At 35.7% G+C, this 14,904-nt stretch overlaps 1 protein-coding gene across 1 annotated transcript in view; it reads right to left on the bottom strand.

Annotated features, from left to right (window-relative positions):
* The window catches only part of LOC150084769 (GDP-D-glucose phosphorylase 1), a 118,532-nt gene that overhangs the window by 13,566 nt on the left and 90,062 nt on the right, over positions 1 to 14,904 (bottom strand). The window contains exon 9 of the mRNA XM_090376351.1: positions 10,324 to 10,426. Within this exon, the coding sequence (XP_090232477.1) occupies positions 10,324 to 10,426 (103 nt within the window). The remainder of the gene's footprint in view (positions 1 to 10,323; positions 10,427 to 14,904) is intronic.

Raw genomic sequence — 14,904 nt, forward strand, 5'->3', positions numbered from 1 at the left:
AAATATTAAATGATATAAACATTTGGTAATCGAACAAGTTAGTGCCAAGCATCATTTTAGTTCGCAGTAAACCGCTGAAATAAGTGAAATGGCATCGTTTTTGATATATATGTATTTCACATTGTGAATGCCTTCACAATGAGTTGCCCTGATATTGCACTACCTCCAATAAGCAATGTTTCGCCAATGAAGAAAACTAATGTTACTCATTCTCGGTGGATACCACAACGCAGGGGTGGCAAAGTGTTGCCTATTCGAGAATCCGTTGTTGGAGCGTCGCTTATTCAAGGTAGTTCCATATCAGTGCAACTCATTGTGAAGACATTCACAATATTAGATATAAAAGGAAACGATGCCATTTCATCTACTTCCATTGGTGATTTACTACAAACTAAAATGACACTACGCACTAAATTGTTTGATTAGTGAATTTTCCGTTCTGAGGCTTTCAACGATAAAACCTTTTTATTATAAACATTTTGATATAATGGAAGTGACATATTGCAATTATTTTCATCAATATCCATAATTGGATACGTAGACAAGTTAAGTTCTGATGGTTGTGAAAAATTCTGAATTACTTAGTGGATTGTTGCTCTGTCTTATTGTAATTGTGACCTCTTAAGGTATGTTGAAACTCCACAGGAACTCATTCTTCCAACTTCGTAATGAGTTTAAAACAGAATGTTAAGCAATTAGAAATCCTCAATTTAAAAATTTTTGCTATAGGCAGAGTAAAATATTCATAAATTCTGAAATAGTACTTAAAAATCATCATTAACTTATGTATATCTTTTCATTTTTATTTGTGTAGTTAATATTTTATACCCTCAGGTCATTTTCCCTTCTAACAAGTTTTCCAACGTAAGAAGTTCTAAACTTCCAGTCCCTTGGAAAACTTATTCAGGTTCTACTGTATGTCACAACAGTTTTTTAAAACCTCTGCTATACATAAGAAATCTAGTTATAAAATTTTGGAAAGTTTAAGTTAAGCTGGAAAGTTTGAAGTATATTAAGGAAATAACATGTCTATTGTTTTGCTATAATTTTATTTTAATTTAAATTTTCAGGGTGGGAAAGCATGCAAAGATTTTAGTGCAGTGGAACAACAGTGCGCCTACTTCAATGTAATTGATCAAGGAGTAGAAAATGCAACAGTCTTGGGAAGGTATCAATTTTTGAATGAAGGCAAATGACCAAAAATTGGTTAATTGTTATCTTATTATTGTAATGGACAGAATATATGGAATACACACCATTTTGTCCAGTGATAAGCTGGATTATGCTTATTCTCAAAACACAAGCCGTTTATGCTAATAGCATTTTGCGAAGGGACATCACGGAACAGCTGGAAAGTGATATTTGTTGACTGGGCGCATGGGTTCTGGGACCGTAAATGGCTCGAGAGCTTGCAAATGTGCTTATCCGATAACAATACCATTAATAGGGACAGAGGCATGCGTATGCATCCCCTCTTTGAAACTGTGGTCCTGAGTACGGATGAGCGGTTCCGTTTGACACACTCCCGAGCTATTCCCGCTTCCAGTTCAGACCATACACTGGTTGAACCACGTGTGGAAGCACCGTGAGCCTGCTATTTAAGGAGATGTTGCAAGAAGCTTTGATACTGTTGAGGAAGGAAGGTGATGCTTCCGAAAGCTACAGGTTTTACTGCTTTTAATTAAGCATATGTTTTATAGTATTTTATTATATTTTATTTTATAGTAACGATGTTTTAAATACAGTTATCACATTTTATAATAGATTACATCAGTTTCATTTATTTTATTGTAAATATAATTTATTATATTTTTGTATCAATATTTTGTTTACAGTGATAACTGAACTTAAGGTTGGTGTATGAGTTGCTTATTTCATTGACACGAGTTTTCCCAACCTCGGAGGACTTTTTCGGGATAAGTGATATTTGTTTATTAAAAAAAAAAAAATTTTTTTTTTTTAATAACTGCAGTCCAGATATTTTTGGATCATCATCATCATCATGAGCCATTTTCAATCCACTGCAGGATGAAAGCCTCTCCAGCAACTTTCCAGTTCCTTCTGTTTTGTGCAATGGTCATCCATTTACTGCCCATGAACTCTTCAATTTCATCTGTCCATCTCCATTGTTGCCTTCCAGGTTTCCTTTTAGCTCCTCTTGGTACCATTCTGTTATTTTCTTAGTCCATCTGTCATCATGTCTTCAAGCTGTATCCTGTTCAAGTTCATTTCAGTTCTTTAGTTTTGATAAGAGTGTCCTTTACTTGAGTTTGCTGCTAATCCATGTGTTTCTCTTCTTATCCAACAGTCTGAATTCCTAATATCATTTGTTCCATTCTTTGCTGTGTAGTTTTCAGCTTCTCTTCCATTCTTTAGGTGAGTGCCCATGATTCACTTCCCTAAGTCATGGTGGGTTCTGTTTCAGATAAATTGGGATATTGCTCCTCAGGTTGTGACTATATTTCCTGGATGCTATCCATCCTAAATTTATTCTTCTCTTGACTTCCAGCCATTTATCATTATTACAGCTAATGAGTTGTCCAAGGTGATATGAATCCAACTTTTCAATTTCTGCTCCCTCAATGATTACATCCCTTTCTGTGGCATACTTGTTCATCATTACTTTTGTTTAACCATATTCATTTTTAGTCCGAAATCCTTACCAACTCTGCATAAATGATTAAGATTTTCCTCTTATTCTTTGGGATCATGGATTTTTTTTGGATTCTTGCAACTGCATTCATTTTTATGTTTCCTACATTTAATGTAGACTCCTGACAAGCAAAGGAACTGAAAACATTTTTCAGAGTTTTTTTGAAAACACTAGAGTTCTTTAGCAATGGGATGCTACAGTTTTGTGATGTCATATCAGGAAGCAAGGCTGTAATGATTATGCTGGAATAGGTAAATAATGTAAAAACACACACTCACACGAAAATGTATGTGAATTCACAAAACAATGTTATTAAAATAAAACATGAAATGCCTGTTAATTATCCCTAGTACTGCTTCCTGTATTTAGTTCATAGAGGGATGGCACAGATCTCAGAAAAAACATGCACTATGTGTTAATGCAATTATTATTCATGATAAATGTACTTCCAACGGCAACAACATCCTGAACACACAAAGTTCCTGAAGAGTGTTTATTACAGTAGTGTACACCATACCTCTGACATAAACCCACAGAAAAAAGTCAAAAGGATTCAGATATGGTGACTGAGCACACCATTTAATCAGCAGCCTCTAGCATCCTGCATAATGGATAAACCCACAGATAAAAGTCAACAGGATTCAGATATGGTGACTGAGCAGACCATTTAATCAGCAGCCTCTAGCATCCTGCATAATGGATGGTCAGGAAGCACTGCACCAGTTGGGTGAAGCGTGCAGGTGCACTACTGTGCATCAACCACGAGGTTTTAACACTTTCCAAAATCACTTCTGAAACAGATAATAAAGTCCAAATACTCATTTCCACCAAGATGATCTTGTGAGGTGTGGCCAAAAACTATGCCCATCACTATTCTGATTCAGATGTTGAAGGGAAAATGCCACTGGTGTATGTGATACACATGTTATGTAATAACCATGTCTTTGTTAAGAGCTGACTTGTAATCAACCAACTCTTTGATTGGAACATTGCCTGTATTCATTACAAGCATTGCTCCCTCTAACATAAACATAGTTATTTATTACAACTAGAACATCCATAGTGCAATGTTGAGAAAAACAATGTGGTACAGCGATCCAGAATGCCAACCGACAACAGAAAAAGAAATCAACAATAACATTAAATACAACTATTAATCAAAAATAAATGTGGCAATCAATACGTTATTAAAAAATCAGCAGTAATAATATTCCCAGTTTAAGGTCTAATAAAAAAAATATATATAAATTAAAAGTATGAAACTTTATGTGATCTGATCAACTAATGATTACAAAATTAAATTAACTTTTTTTAACCACATGCAAATTTGCTGTCAACTGCACCAAGTTTTATGCTTGCGAGACACTGCTTCTGCCTGCATCCCAGCTGATATTAAACAGACAAACTAAACAATATGAAAGAAAATTAAATTAACCAGCAAGAATCAATACTTATCCAGGGAAGAACAACAGCACAGAATTCCGCAAAGGTAGCTGTGAAAGAAGCAACAACTCCACATCCAAAGCACAAGCCTCAAAGCAATGCTGACATACAGTCAAAAGAAGAAAACTAACACAAAAGAAAGTTTGAGGGAACCATTATAACAACTTGAGCAGGGAGGCATCAGCTACTGTGAAAACAAATTACACTGGACAACAGCTAAAATGTTTTGGTAATCAAATTAGTCAATTTCAACTATTAATGTGCTAAATACAAATATGACACTTAAAATTGATTATTAGCTCTAGTTCTGATGATACTATACATGTCACTTCATGTATAGTATGTTTTTGTATCAACATGTTTTTGCTTGATTTTTGAGAAAATTTGGCCTTGCACAGGGAAGGGCAACGAGATTGGTGAGAGAGAACAAAGGGTTGCTCTTACCAAGAAAGTCTCCAGACACTGCAATTTGCAGTGTCTGGAGACTAGGCACCTACACGGTGATCTGACTGAGGTGTATAAGGCTTTGAATGGTTTGAGCACGCTCAATGCCGATGGGATTCTTCCTCTTGCTCGGATTACACACCTGAGGAGTGCAAAAATTCAAATTGAGGAAAGACAGTTGTAGAATAAATGTGCAGAAATTTGCCTTTAGCCAGCAAGTGGTTGATTGTTGGAACAAACTTCCATCAGTCATTGTGGAAGTTAGGTTGAATAAATGCAAGGAAAACTGAATAAACTTTTTGAGCAATGGATGGGTGAAATGGGAAGGTTTTTTTTTTTTTTTTTTTGGACGATGTTGTATAAGCTTGCTTTCTTGCATCATATCATATAACGGACTGTTATTTTTGTATAGTACCACCTCTTCAGCAGAGGGATTTCTAAGGGGAAAAAAATGGACCTTAAGCTACTCAAATATACCATCTGCTATTCGACCAGTACCCTATGGAGGACTTCCTGTTTGTGAGTCACCAGCTGAAATTGTTTTAGAATTTGATGAAGAGTCAGGTGATTGCTGAGATAAATAACCTGAACGTGCCATATCAACAGATCCTGATTTCATTACCAACTAGCAGATTTGAAGTGACTTAAAAATTATTGCCACCTTGTTTGGAATGTAGCATGTAAACTGATCAGCAAATATATACTGATCAGCAAAATGCATAAAAGCACTTGATTCACATTTTACACTTCACCTGTCGTTTGTACCCCTTCTCTTGTCACAGTCCAGCAATAGTCAGCTAGCATTGTGGAGTTCCATTTGCCTTGGTGTGTGTATATATATATATATATACAGTCAGTCCTCGTATAGCACGATAGTTGCGTTCCTAGAAACCCTTGTGCAATGCAAAATCGTGCAATATAAACAACAGGCCCTATGGGAAAAATGGGGTTAGGTGCCAACCACCCAAGATTGAACACACATTTGTAACCAAAACATTACCAAACACAATAAATAATCGTAATAAAATACTTACGCATTTTATTACGACTATTACGTAAAAATATTGCTAATGCTTTTACTTCTATCGTAAGCAAACTTGTTTTTTGTTTGATTTTCTATCCAAACAGATGACAGGCTTTCCATCTCTTCCAATTCTTTGTTTCTTAATCTAATGGATTTTAATTACACTTTGAGTTGTTCCTGCTATGAAAGATTTTATTTTCTCTGCATTCTTTGTAATTCTCGGCGTTGCCTCATTTAGGTCTGTAGCACGTGCAATATCAAATGGTCTTTCATTTCGCTCAAAGCGTTTCACAATTTCATATTTTTTCTCTATCGACAGAGGCGGACTGGCCACAAGCCTTACCGGGGAAACCCCGGTGGGCCGGAGGCTGCTGTGATTTTGGCCATAAACCATAGTATGAGGCCACTATAAATTTTCCCGGGTAAGAATTTTTGACCCAGTCTGCCTCTGTTTATCGATATTGTTTTTCTTTTTCTCTCTGAATCTGCAGTGTCTTCACCAAGACGCTTCCTTTTCACACCTTTTAAGTATTTTATACATTTTTAGGGAATAACGAACAATTACAAAACGAGGAGGCACGCTTGATATACATAAACAAAGCTGCGCGTGTGTAGCAACTGAATAAACAACACCGTAAAGGCAGATATACACTATTAACACCTCACATTTTACTAAAGCACATTTCTAGGGGTTACTACCATAAAACAATAAAAACAATTTCCAGTTGTTTCTGCTAGTGAAATCTGTTATAAACTGGTAGTAAACTCGATCTAATTGCATTTGCGATTATACTGATAGCTGGAATTGTGTTGGTTTTTACGTTATTATGATGAAATGTGTTTCCCCTTCACTGATATAAAAAACAAATACATTTTCAGAATCTTCTCTTCATTCCTATCGTGTTGCGTTCGGTTGGGGTGATTCTGCGTTCGACTGCCATTTCTTGTAAACACAAAGGCGAATCGTGCATAAGCGAATTCGGTTGGTGATATATAAGATATCGTTCCCCTATTTATAAATCGTGTATGATTGAATTCGTGTAGTGTAAACACGTGTTATACGAGGACTGACTGTGTGTGTATATATATTTTTTTTTTTTTTTTTTCAATAACTAAAAACGTATCAATCCTTATTATTTTAAACTGTTTTTAAAGTATTTTTATAATACTTAATGGTCCTTGAGGTTGTCACAGACATTGTCTCAGATAGGCCAGACAAGCTGTACTTCCTACCTGGGAGTCTAAAACGCTGATGGAACTGATATTCGGGTGACACTCAAGTCAAATGGACCCAATTTCGGCGAAGTCCGGACAGTCCGTGACAGCCAAATCCTTTGCCCGCACCTTCATGATGGCGGGACTGTTAGCAATCCTGGGTATAACCTCCATGCACAAGTACATGGTGGGTGACCACCCAGGTGTGAACCAATGTAAGCAGGGGTCGAGGTGTGGCACCCAACACCACATGGAGGAATGCCGCCCCTCTATGTTACCAGGCAGTACTAGGTGGTAGATGACTCTCATCAACCAGTGCAATACCACCACTTTGCTTATTGGAGGCTTGAAGTGGTGGAACCCATGTTTAGTCTCTAGAGCTAAGTTCCGGTCAACCCTTCCCTATCTCTTCCATCATGCAGTATGATTTATGACTTTTGAGGTTATGACGAACATCGTGGCGAGATCCATTATTCCTTACATTTCGAGGGTACAGCTCTAAAACGGTGTTCGCAGGCCGGCCGCTAGTCAGTACACCGGACCGAACCTATTGGTAACTCTTAGAGGCTTCCGGATCAGCTAAATTTATTCAATTTCAGCTTTTGTATCAGACAACTGTTGTTTCATGAGGTTTTTCTTCAGATTTTCAAATTTTCTAACTACTATCTATTATAAACGGTTTCTTTCTTCGATTATCTGTTAGCACCAATTTAGATATGGCAGTACCCATCTGAAGTCTTAGAAAATTCATACATAAATAGAGACATTCTCTGAAATTAATTGTAATGCACTCCACTGAGCCCACACATGAAAAATATATATACATGGACATATATACAAAGGGTACTAGGAAAGTTTTGCAATACAGCTTTGTTTATTTAATTTTTTCAAAGTAATTTCCTCTACATTCAATACACCTCTCCATCCTCCGAAACCAATCTTTAAACCAGTTCTGCCAAGTTTCACTAGGGAGTAAAGCACACTCGTTGTCCCAAGCCCGTAGAAGGTCCTCATCACTGGAAAACCGCCTCCCTTTTAGCTTCATTTTCACATGCAGGAACAGTGCAAAGTCGCAGGGAGCAAGGTCTGGCCTGTAGGGAGGGTGCTCGAGAAGTTTCAGTCCTGTCGTGGTCAAATATTCGGTGCAGGCTTTGGCGCGGTAAGCTGGAGCATTATCGTGATGGAGGTACCAAGTGTCCATTCTTGACTTTGGCCGCAGGTTCTTCATAGATCCGATGACTTTAGGCAAGCATTGTTCAGTATACCACTTAGCTGTGACTGTCTTCTGCGTGTCCAAAACGACACGTTCCACAATTCCACTCGATTTGAAAAATACAGCTATCATTTTCTTCTTTACAGATCGGGATTTTCTGACAATTACGGGTGTGTCGTCATCATCAAAGACCCAAACTTTGTTTCGAGCCTTGGTCGGCAGATCGTAATAGTACAGCCAAGTCTCGTCACCTGTCACGATGTTGTTCACATACCGAGATTGTCCCTTATCAAACTTTTTTAACATCTCCCGGCACCAAGTCACACGTCGTGTCATCTGCTCTTCAGTCAGTTGATGCGGCACCCAGAGAGAACAAAGTTTCTTCACGTGCAAATGATCTTGCAGAATCGAACGAATTGCTGGTGCATTTAGGCCCAAAGTATCCTCTATCTGTTGGTAGGTCACTCGCCTGTTTTCGTCAAGCATTTTCCTCACAGCAGTAACGTTTTCCTCCGTAACTGATGTTCGTGGCCTTCCCGGCCTCTCAGAATCCTCCAGAGTGAAATTTCCCCTTTGGAATTCTCTATACCACCTGAATATCATTGTACGATGTGGACAATCATCATCTAGTGCAAGAGTCATTTCTTCTAAGCGCTGGTCTATGGTTAAACCACGCACGAAATTATACCGCAAAACTGTCCTTATCTCATTTCGTGACCGCGATGCCATCGCAAGCACTTTACACTCTCACTACTAATGAATAACTGAGCCCATCGACTTGGCGCGGCGGCTACTATGCACGTATGAACATGTTTCAACATGCAGCAACAAGCAGCTTCCTGTGATTCATTGTTGCGTCATATTGCAAAACTTTCCTAGTACCCTTTGTATGTGTGTACGTGTAACTATAAAAATAATATGAAAAGGAAAGAGAAGAAAGAGTGGGAAAAAAATTTATAGGAAAGGGCCACTGATAGAAAGCACGAAACAACCATAATTGCATAATGCATAGATAAATAATAGCTGCCGAGAAAAGAAAAGATGAGTAGGTAGTATAGCTATTAAAAAAAATTAATACAATTTAAAGCACTATATAGAAATAAATATGTGTAATTATATAGTTCTGTCATCTCTTGAAGTGTCAACCATCAGAATTACACAACAAAGTGACAACAGTGTCCTCTGTTTCTAACAAAGTATGTGCCATGGTAAAGTAAAATTAAATAGAATTAAGAAAAGAGAAGGAAAAAATTTTTTTAGACACATCCAAAGTAAAAATATATGTGAAAATAAGGGTATAATGGAGGAAATATAGAAAGCCAGCATGTAATATATGGTTGGCACAACAGAGGAACAAAACCAAAATATATCAAAAGAAAAAAATATATATATATAGATGAGAGACTAAATTAAAACAAAGAACTATTAATGTAAGATACAGCCCAGATTAGCAAGCAGCCAGTGGCAGGAATAGTGGTAAGAAGCACATGGAAGTTGTAACTAAGTAGCATGTGGTAGATGTACAAATTACTGACAAAAGCAAATGAAAATTAAAGAAAAGTTATGTAGAATGCAGCAGATAGAATGTGTAAATAAGACAGCGAAATGGATAATTAAAGCTAAAGAAACATGGAAATAGAAGCAAACTTACCTAATATGAAAGAAACTAATAATATGACGGAAATGAGTCAAAAGAACCACGTAGGAGAAAGTTAACTAATTAAGGACGTAGATAGTAGTGACCTCAGGTCAAAAATGTGCATGGGAGGAAAATGTATCCAAATTAAAATTTTGAATTCCTGTGACCACACAGCTAATTATCCAGATTTGGACATAAGTATTAATGATGGTCTACTATTATTAACATTTACTCCTTTTTGGCTTTCAATTCAGGTTACTTTTGTCTTATTTTTATTTTATTCAAAATTTAATTTGGATACATATGAAATCCAATATGTTTGGATTTAATATTTTCTCATGTTTTAGATCTTAGTGTACTAAGATCTTGGAAGGGAAAATAAACAATATAAGATGTCCACACTATAATCTTTTAAATTCTGGGCCCATCAGATTCTCTCTACCCCCACGACTCCTCTGAATCATACATTCATAAAATGTAACAAAATTTTTAAGGCACAAAATTGATTTCTGTGCTACTTATGGATATGCTATGATATAAGGATATTCACATATCAACCAGAACTTCTGATATACTTTTCTGTTTACACTAGGGCTCATATCAGTTGATTTACATCTCGAATAAACACCAATAAATATTTTCCTCATTAAATAAACAAGTAATAAAAACTAGTCAAAACATGCAAAACTTACTGCACTTTCCAAATACAAATGATGTTGAAGATAATAGACATGAAAGTGACAATGGTTAACTGAAGCATAGGCACCTAAACTGTTAAAGCCCATTCGTAAACCACTGGAAATGAAACAAATACTAATCTAAACATATCTGGCCATTGTGTAGTTACTACAGTTACTTTAAACTGTGCTTCTTAATAATAGCTTATTATTATTATTACACATATAACTCAGCACATATAATTCATATAGATGAATTATATACAACTCAGTTTTAATAATATTAGCAAGGTTCTTAATTATAAAATGGAAAAGAAAGTAGAAAGTTTAAAAGAAAGCACAGCTGATACAAAAATAGTTTTTTTTTTTTTTTTTTTTAATTTTTAATGTTTTAAGTTTACTGAAACAAGTTAAATAATTCTGACTGTGCATAATCAAATCCTTCTGCTGCACCTTCATGTTGACAGGCCTATTAACAACTCTGCATGCATATATTCCCCAGACAAGACTAATCATAATACACTTTCAAACATACAGATATTAAAAAATTATTGCAATTTAATGTGGCATACTCCCATCCCTCAATGATGAAAACCTGTTTTACAAATTTTTGTTATAAAGCTTTTCATGTTTAATACCTTTCTCAAAATTAATTATGAAATCATCAGTCCACTTCTAAGCATTACACACACACACAAATTTTTGTTATAAAGCTTTTCATGTTTAATACCTTTCTCAAAATTAATTATGAAATCATCAGTCCACTTCTAAGCATTACACACACACACACACACACACACACACACACACACACACACACACACACACACACACACAAGAAATATATGAATGATTTCCATGGCTCTGATGATATTAACATTATTAAGATAGAAATCTGGCAAAATAAGATGAGATAAGAAAAAAAAGTTGACCTGCAGGACATTCAAAAGTAGGTAGCAGCATGTTTTGAATAATTAACTAATGCAGACTTAACTGAGAATGATTTCCATGGCTCTGATGATATTAACATTATTAAGATAGAAATCTGGCAAAATAAGATGAGATAAGAAAAAAAAGTTGACCTGCAGGACATTCAAAAGTAGGTAGCAGCATGTTTCGAATAATTAACTAATGCAGACTTAACTGAGCTTGATACTGAAAAGTTATCTTCAGAAGATGACTGAATTATCACTACACAAACCAAAAAGACTGGGCACTAAATCTCTTGACAACACACTTGCATGGATAAAAGATCAAGACTTGAACTTGAAACATTCTTTGGTACAGGAAGCTTTAAGGAGGTAGAGAACAATAAATCAATTCTTGCTTCTTCAAGCCTCACATATCTAATTTCCAAATTCAGCAGAATGAATGATATTAAGCATTAACCACGTAATCAAAAAAAATCTCCAAAAACTCATTTTTTTGGCCTACTTTGCAAAATCTGGTTGGCTCATGATTCATGTATTGTGTCCCACCCTGACTGGGGGTGGGAGGTAATTTTTATCCACTATTTTGAAACAATGAAGCCATTTTCTGATTCAAATCAAATTTAAATACTGCTAGGAGGGGAGAAGATGCACCCTACTTCTATTTTGATCCATCATATTTAAACAAGATGGCTGCCACTTAAAATATATGGCAAGCTCTTTGAATTCTGTTTATAGTCTAATCAAAATAAAATTTCTCATAGTTGATTTACAATACAAAATTGTCTAGTTGCACCAAAATCATTCCCAGCGTCACTTTCTGAACTAGTAATACCTGATAAGTTGTAAATGTCATAATTATGAGAGCATCCTTGGACTCGGGAGGTTCCCACGGACTGGAGATGTTCAAATGTATCCTCAATTCACAAAGGGGGGGTCGAAGGGTGACACGAGTAATAACAGACCAGTTAGTTTAACGTCTGTTCCTGGTAAAATAATGGAGTCACTGGTTAAAGATGCGTTGCAGGATCATCTAGACAAGACTGCAGCAATAATTCAGACACAGCATGGGTTTGTTAAGGGAAAGTCTTGTCTGACAAATTTGATTGGTTATTATGATATGGTTACAAAGGAACTGGATGCAAAAAATAATTTTGATATCATATATTTGGATTTCAGGAAAGCTTTTGACACTGTGCATGGAAGACTATTGTACAAATTGGAGCAGAATGATGGTATTAAGGGTAAGTTGCTACAATGGATAAAAGGATGGTTAAGTGGGAGAAGACAGAGGGTGGTAATCAATGGGTGCTGCTCTTCATGGACTAATGTTATTAGTGGAGTCCCACAGGGTTTGGTGTTGGATCCACTGTTTTGTATATTTATCAATGATATTGATGAAGGTATATCAGGCTTAGTGTCGATACAAAGGTTGGCAGGGTTGTTAATGACAGTAATGGCAGTGTGCTACTGCAACAGGATCTAGATAATTTGGGCAGATGGGCTAAGAAGTGGCAACTGAAGTTTAACCTTGACAAATGCAAAGTACTGCACATGGGTAGAAGTAACCCAAGAGAAAAGTAACTGTGTGGTACTACACTTAAGGTGGTAGAAAATGAAAAAGACCTGGGAGTAATTGTGCAGTCATATATGAAGTTTTCCGAGCAATGCAGACAGGCTGCCAGGGCAGGTCATGGGGTTTTTTCAATGATATATAGGAATTTTGCTAGCAGGGAAAAGGAGGTGATTGTCCCTCTGTATAAGGCAATGGTTAGCCTTGAGTACTGCGTACAGGTCTGGCGGCCTCATTTTAGGAAGGATGTCGATTTGCTTGAGCGTGTATAGAAAAGGGCAACAAGATTGGTGAGGGAATGAAGGGATCCTCTTACCAAGAGAGGCTTAAGTTCTGCAAATTGCAGTGGCTGGAGACTAGGCACCTGCGCGGTGATCTGATTGAGGTTTATAAGGCCTTGAATGGGTTGAGCACGCTGAATTCTGATGGAATCCTTCCACTTGTTCAGATTACGAACCTAAGAGGGCATAAATTGAAATTAAGAAAAGACAGATGTAGAATAGATGTGTGGAAATTTGCCTTTAGCCAGCGGGTGGTTAATTGCTGGAACAAACTTCCATCTGTTGTGGAAGTTGATAGGTTAAATAAATTTAAGAAGGAACTGGACAGACATTTGGAGGGAATGGTGTGATTTTTTTTTTTTTTTTGGCTGTTGCTGCATAAGCTCATACACTTGCTTTCTTGCATCACATGCCACTACTACTACGTGTTAATATGGAATCTTATTCAGTAAGAAATTTCCATTTCTGAATCGCTGTTATCTGCCAATTTTCTTTAAGAAAATCAAAATAATATAAAAATAATTATCATAACTATTCTTGAAAGAAAAGCTCCAGCATTATTTTTTTTGCTATTTTTACAAATAATAAAATGACAAACACCCCAATGCTAGTCAAAGAAATGTTCATGTATGCATTTATGCAATAAGTAAAGTACATACACATTGATATTATTGAACTGATGAAAGTACAACCATCTAGTAGTCGAAAGATAATTATAGAAAAATGGCACCATTTAAAGGTAAATAACATAGTGCTATGATAGTTTAGTGAATATCTGTGTCCAAAACAAAATCAAGATTGATACAAAAGGTGCAGGTACCACATACAGGCACGCAGTTAATATTATTACTATATTACATGCAGTATTCAGTATATAGAAGAGACAGTGAAATAAAATTATTTAGTACAGAAGAATATTTAATTAATACACACTAATTTATTTATCTATAAAGATAAGTGTAGTTTTTATGCAATTCCATTTCAATGTTTTAATATACATCATAAATATTTCTTTTTAAAATAACTCTAATGCCTTTTTCATTCACACAAAATGATTTTCCTGAAAACATTCCTATCATAAATCAAGAAATAACTGTACACTCTATAAAAAAATAATAGATTTATATCAAATAAAATATATAATCATAAAAGTTTAAAAAATGAAGTTAAAATGGCATATTATCATTATAAATAATAATAAACAATTATCAATATCTATCAAGCTGGAGAAAGGTGTACTCACGACAAGTGCAGCATTCACACTAACACACGGAAATGTCAACCCTCTAGCACAAGTCAACTACACAATACTATTACATTTGTACAATGAAATACCTGCACAAAATTAAACCTCTAATTGCAGTATTTAATATTATATTTTTTGGTGTGATAAATTCCAAAATAATTAGTAGTAATTAGGTTGCTCCTTTTGTATAGGTTAACATGGAGTGGGGCAACAAAGAAAACCGAGCAGTTGTTATAACACTGCACAAACAAGAGTAAGTTTCACCCAACATTTAAGTTGCTTCACTAATTAGGATTTAACAGAAAATTTTCCTATCATGCTATTAAAAGATTTCAGTGATACCAATGATCAGCTTATACACAGCTAGAACTCTAAAAGTAATCAAGAACTATTAGAAATGCAACGCAAATTTATTGAAATCCTCTCTACAAACAAAATGTGATCATCAGGGAAATGGACATCTCAAACAGAACGATGACAAGATTAATAAAATCAGATTGAGGGATGTATGCTTTTTACAGGAGAACATTGCAAGTGTTAATTCCTGCTTTAAAAGAAATCAGGAGA

Source organism: Mastigoproctus giganteus, chromosome 6 (genome assembly GCF_048544385.1).
Source record: "Mastigoproctus giganteus isolate SK-2022 chromosome 6, ASM4854438v1, whole genome shotgun sequence".
NCBI lineage: Eukaryota > Metazoa > Arthropoda > Arachnida > Uropygi > Thelyphonidae > Mastigoproctus > Mastigoproctus giganteus.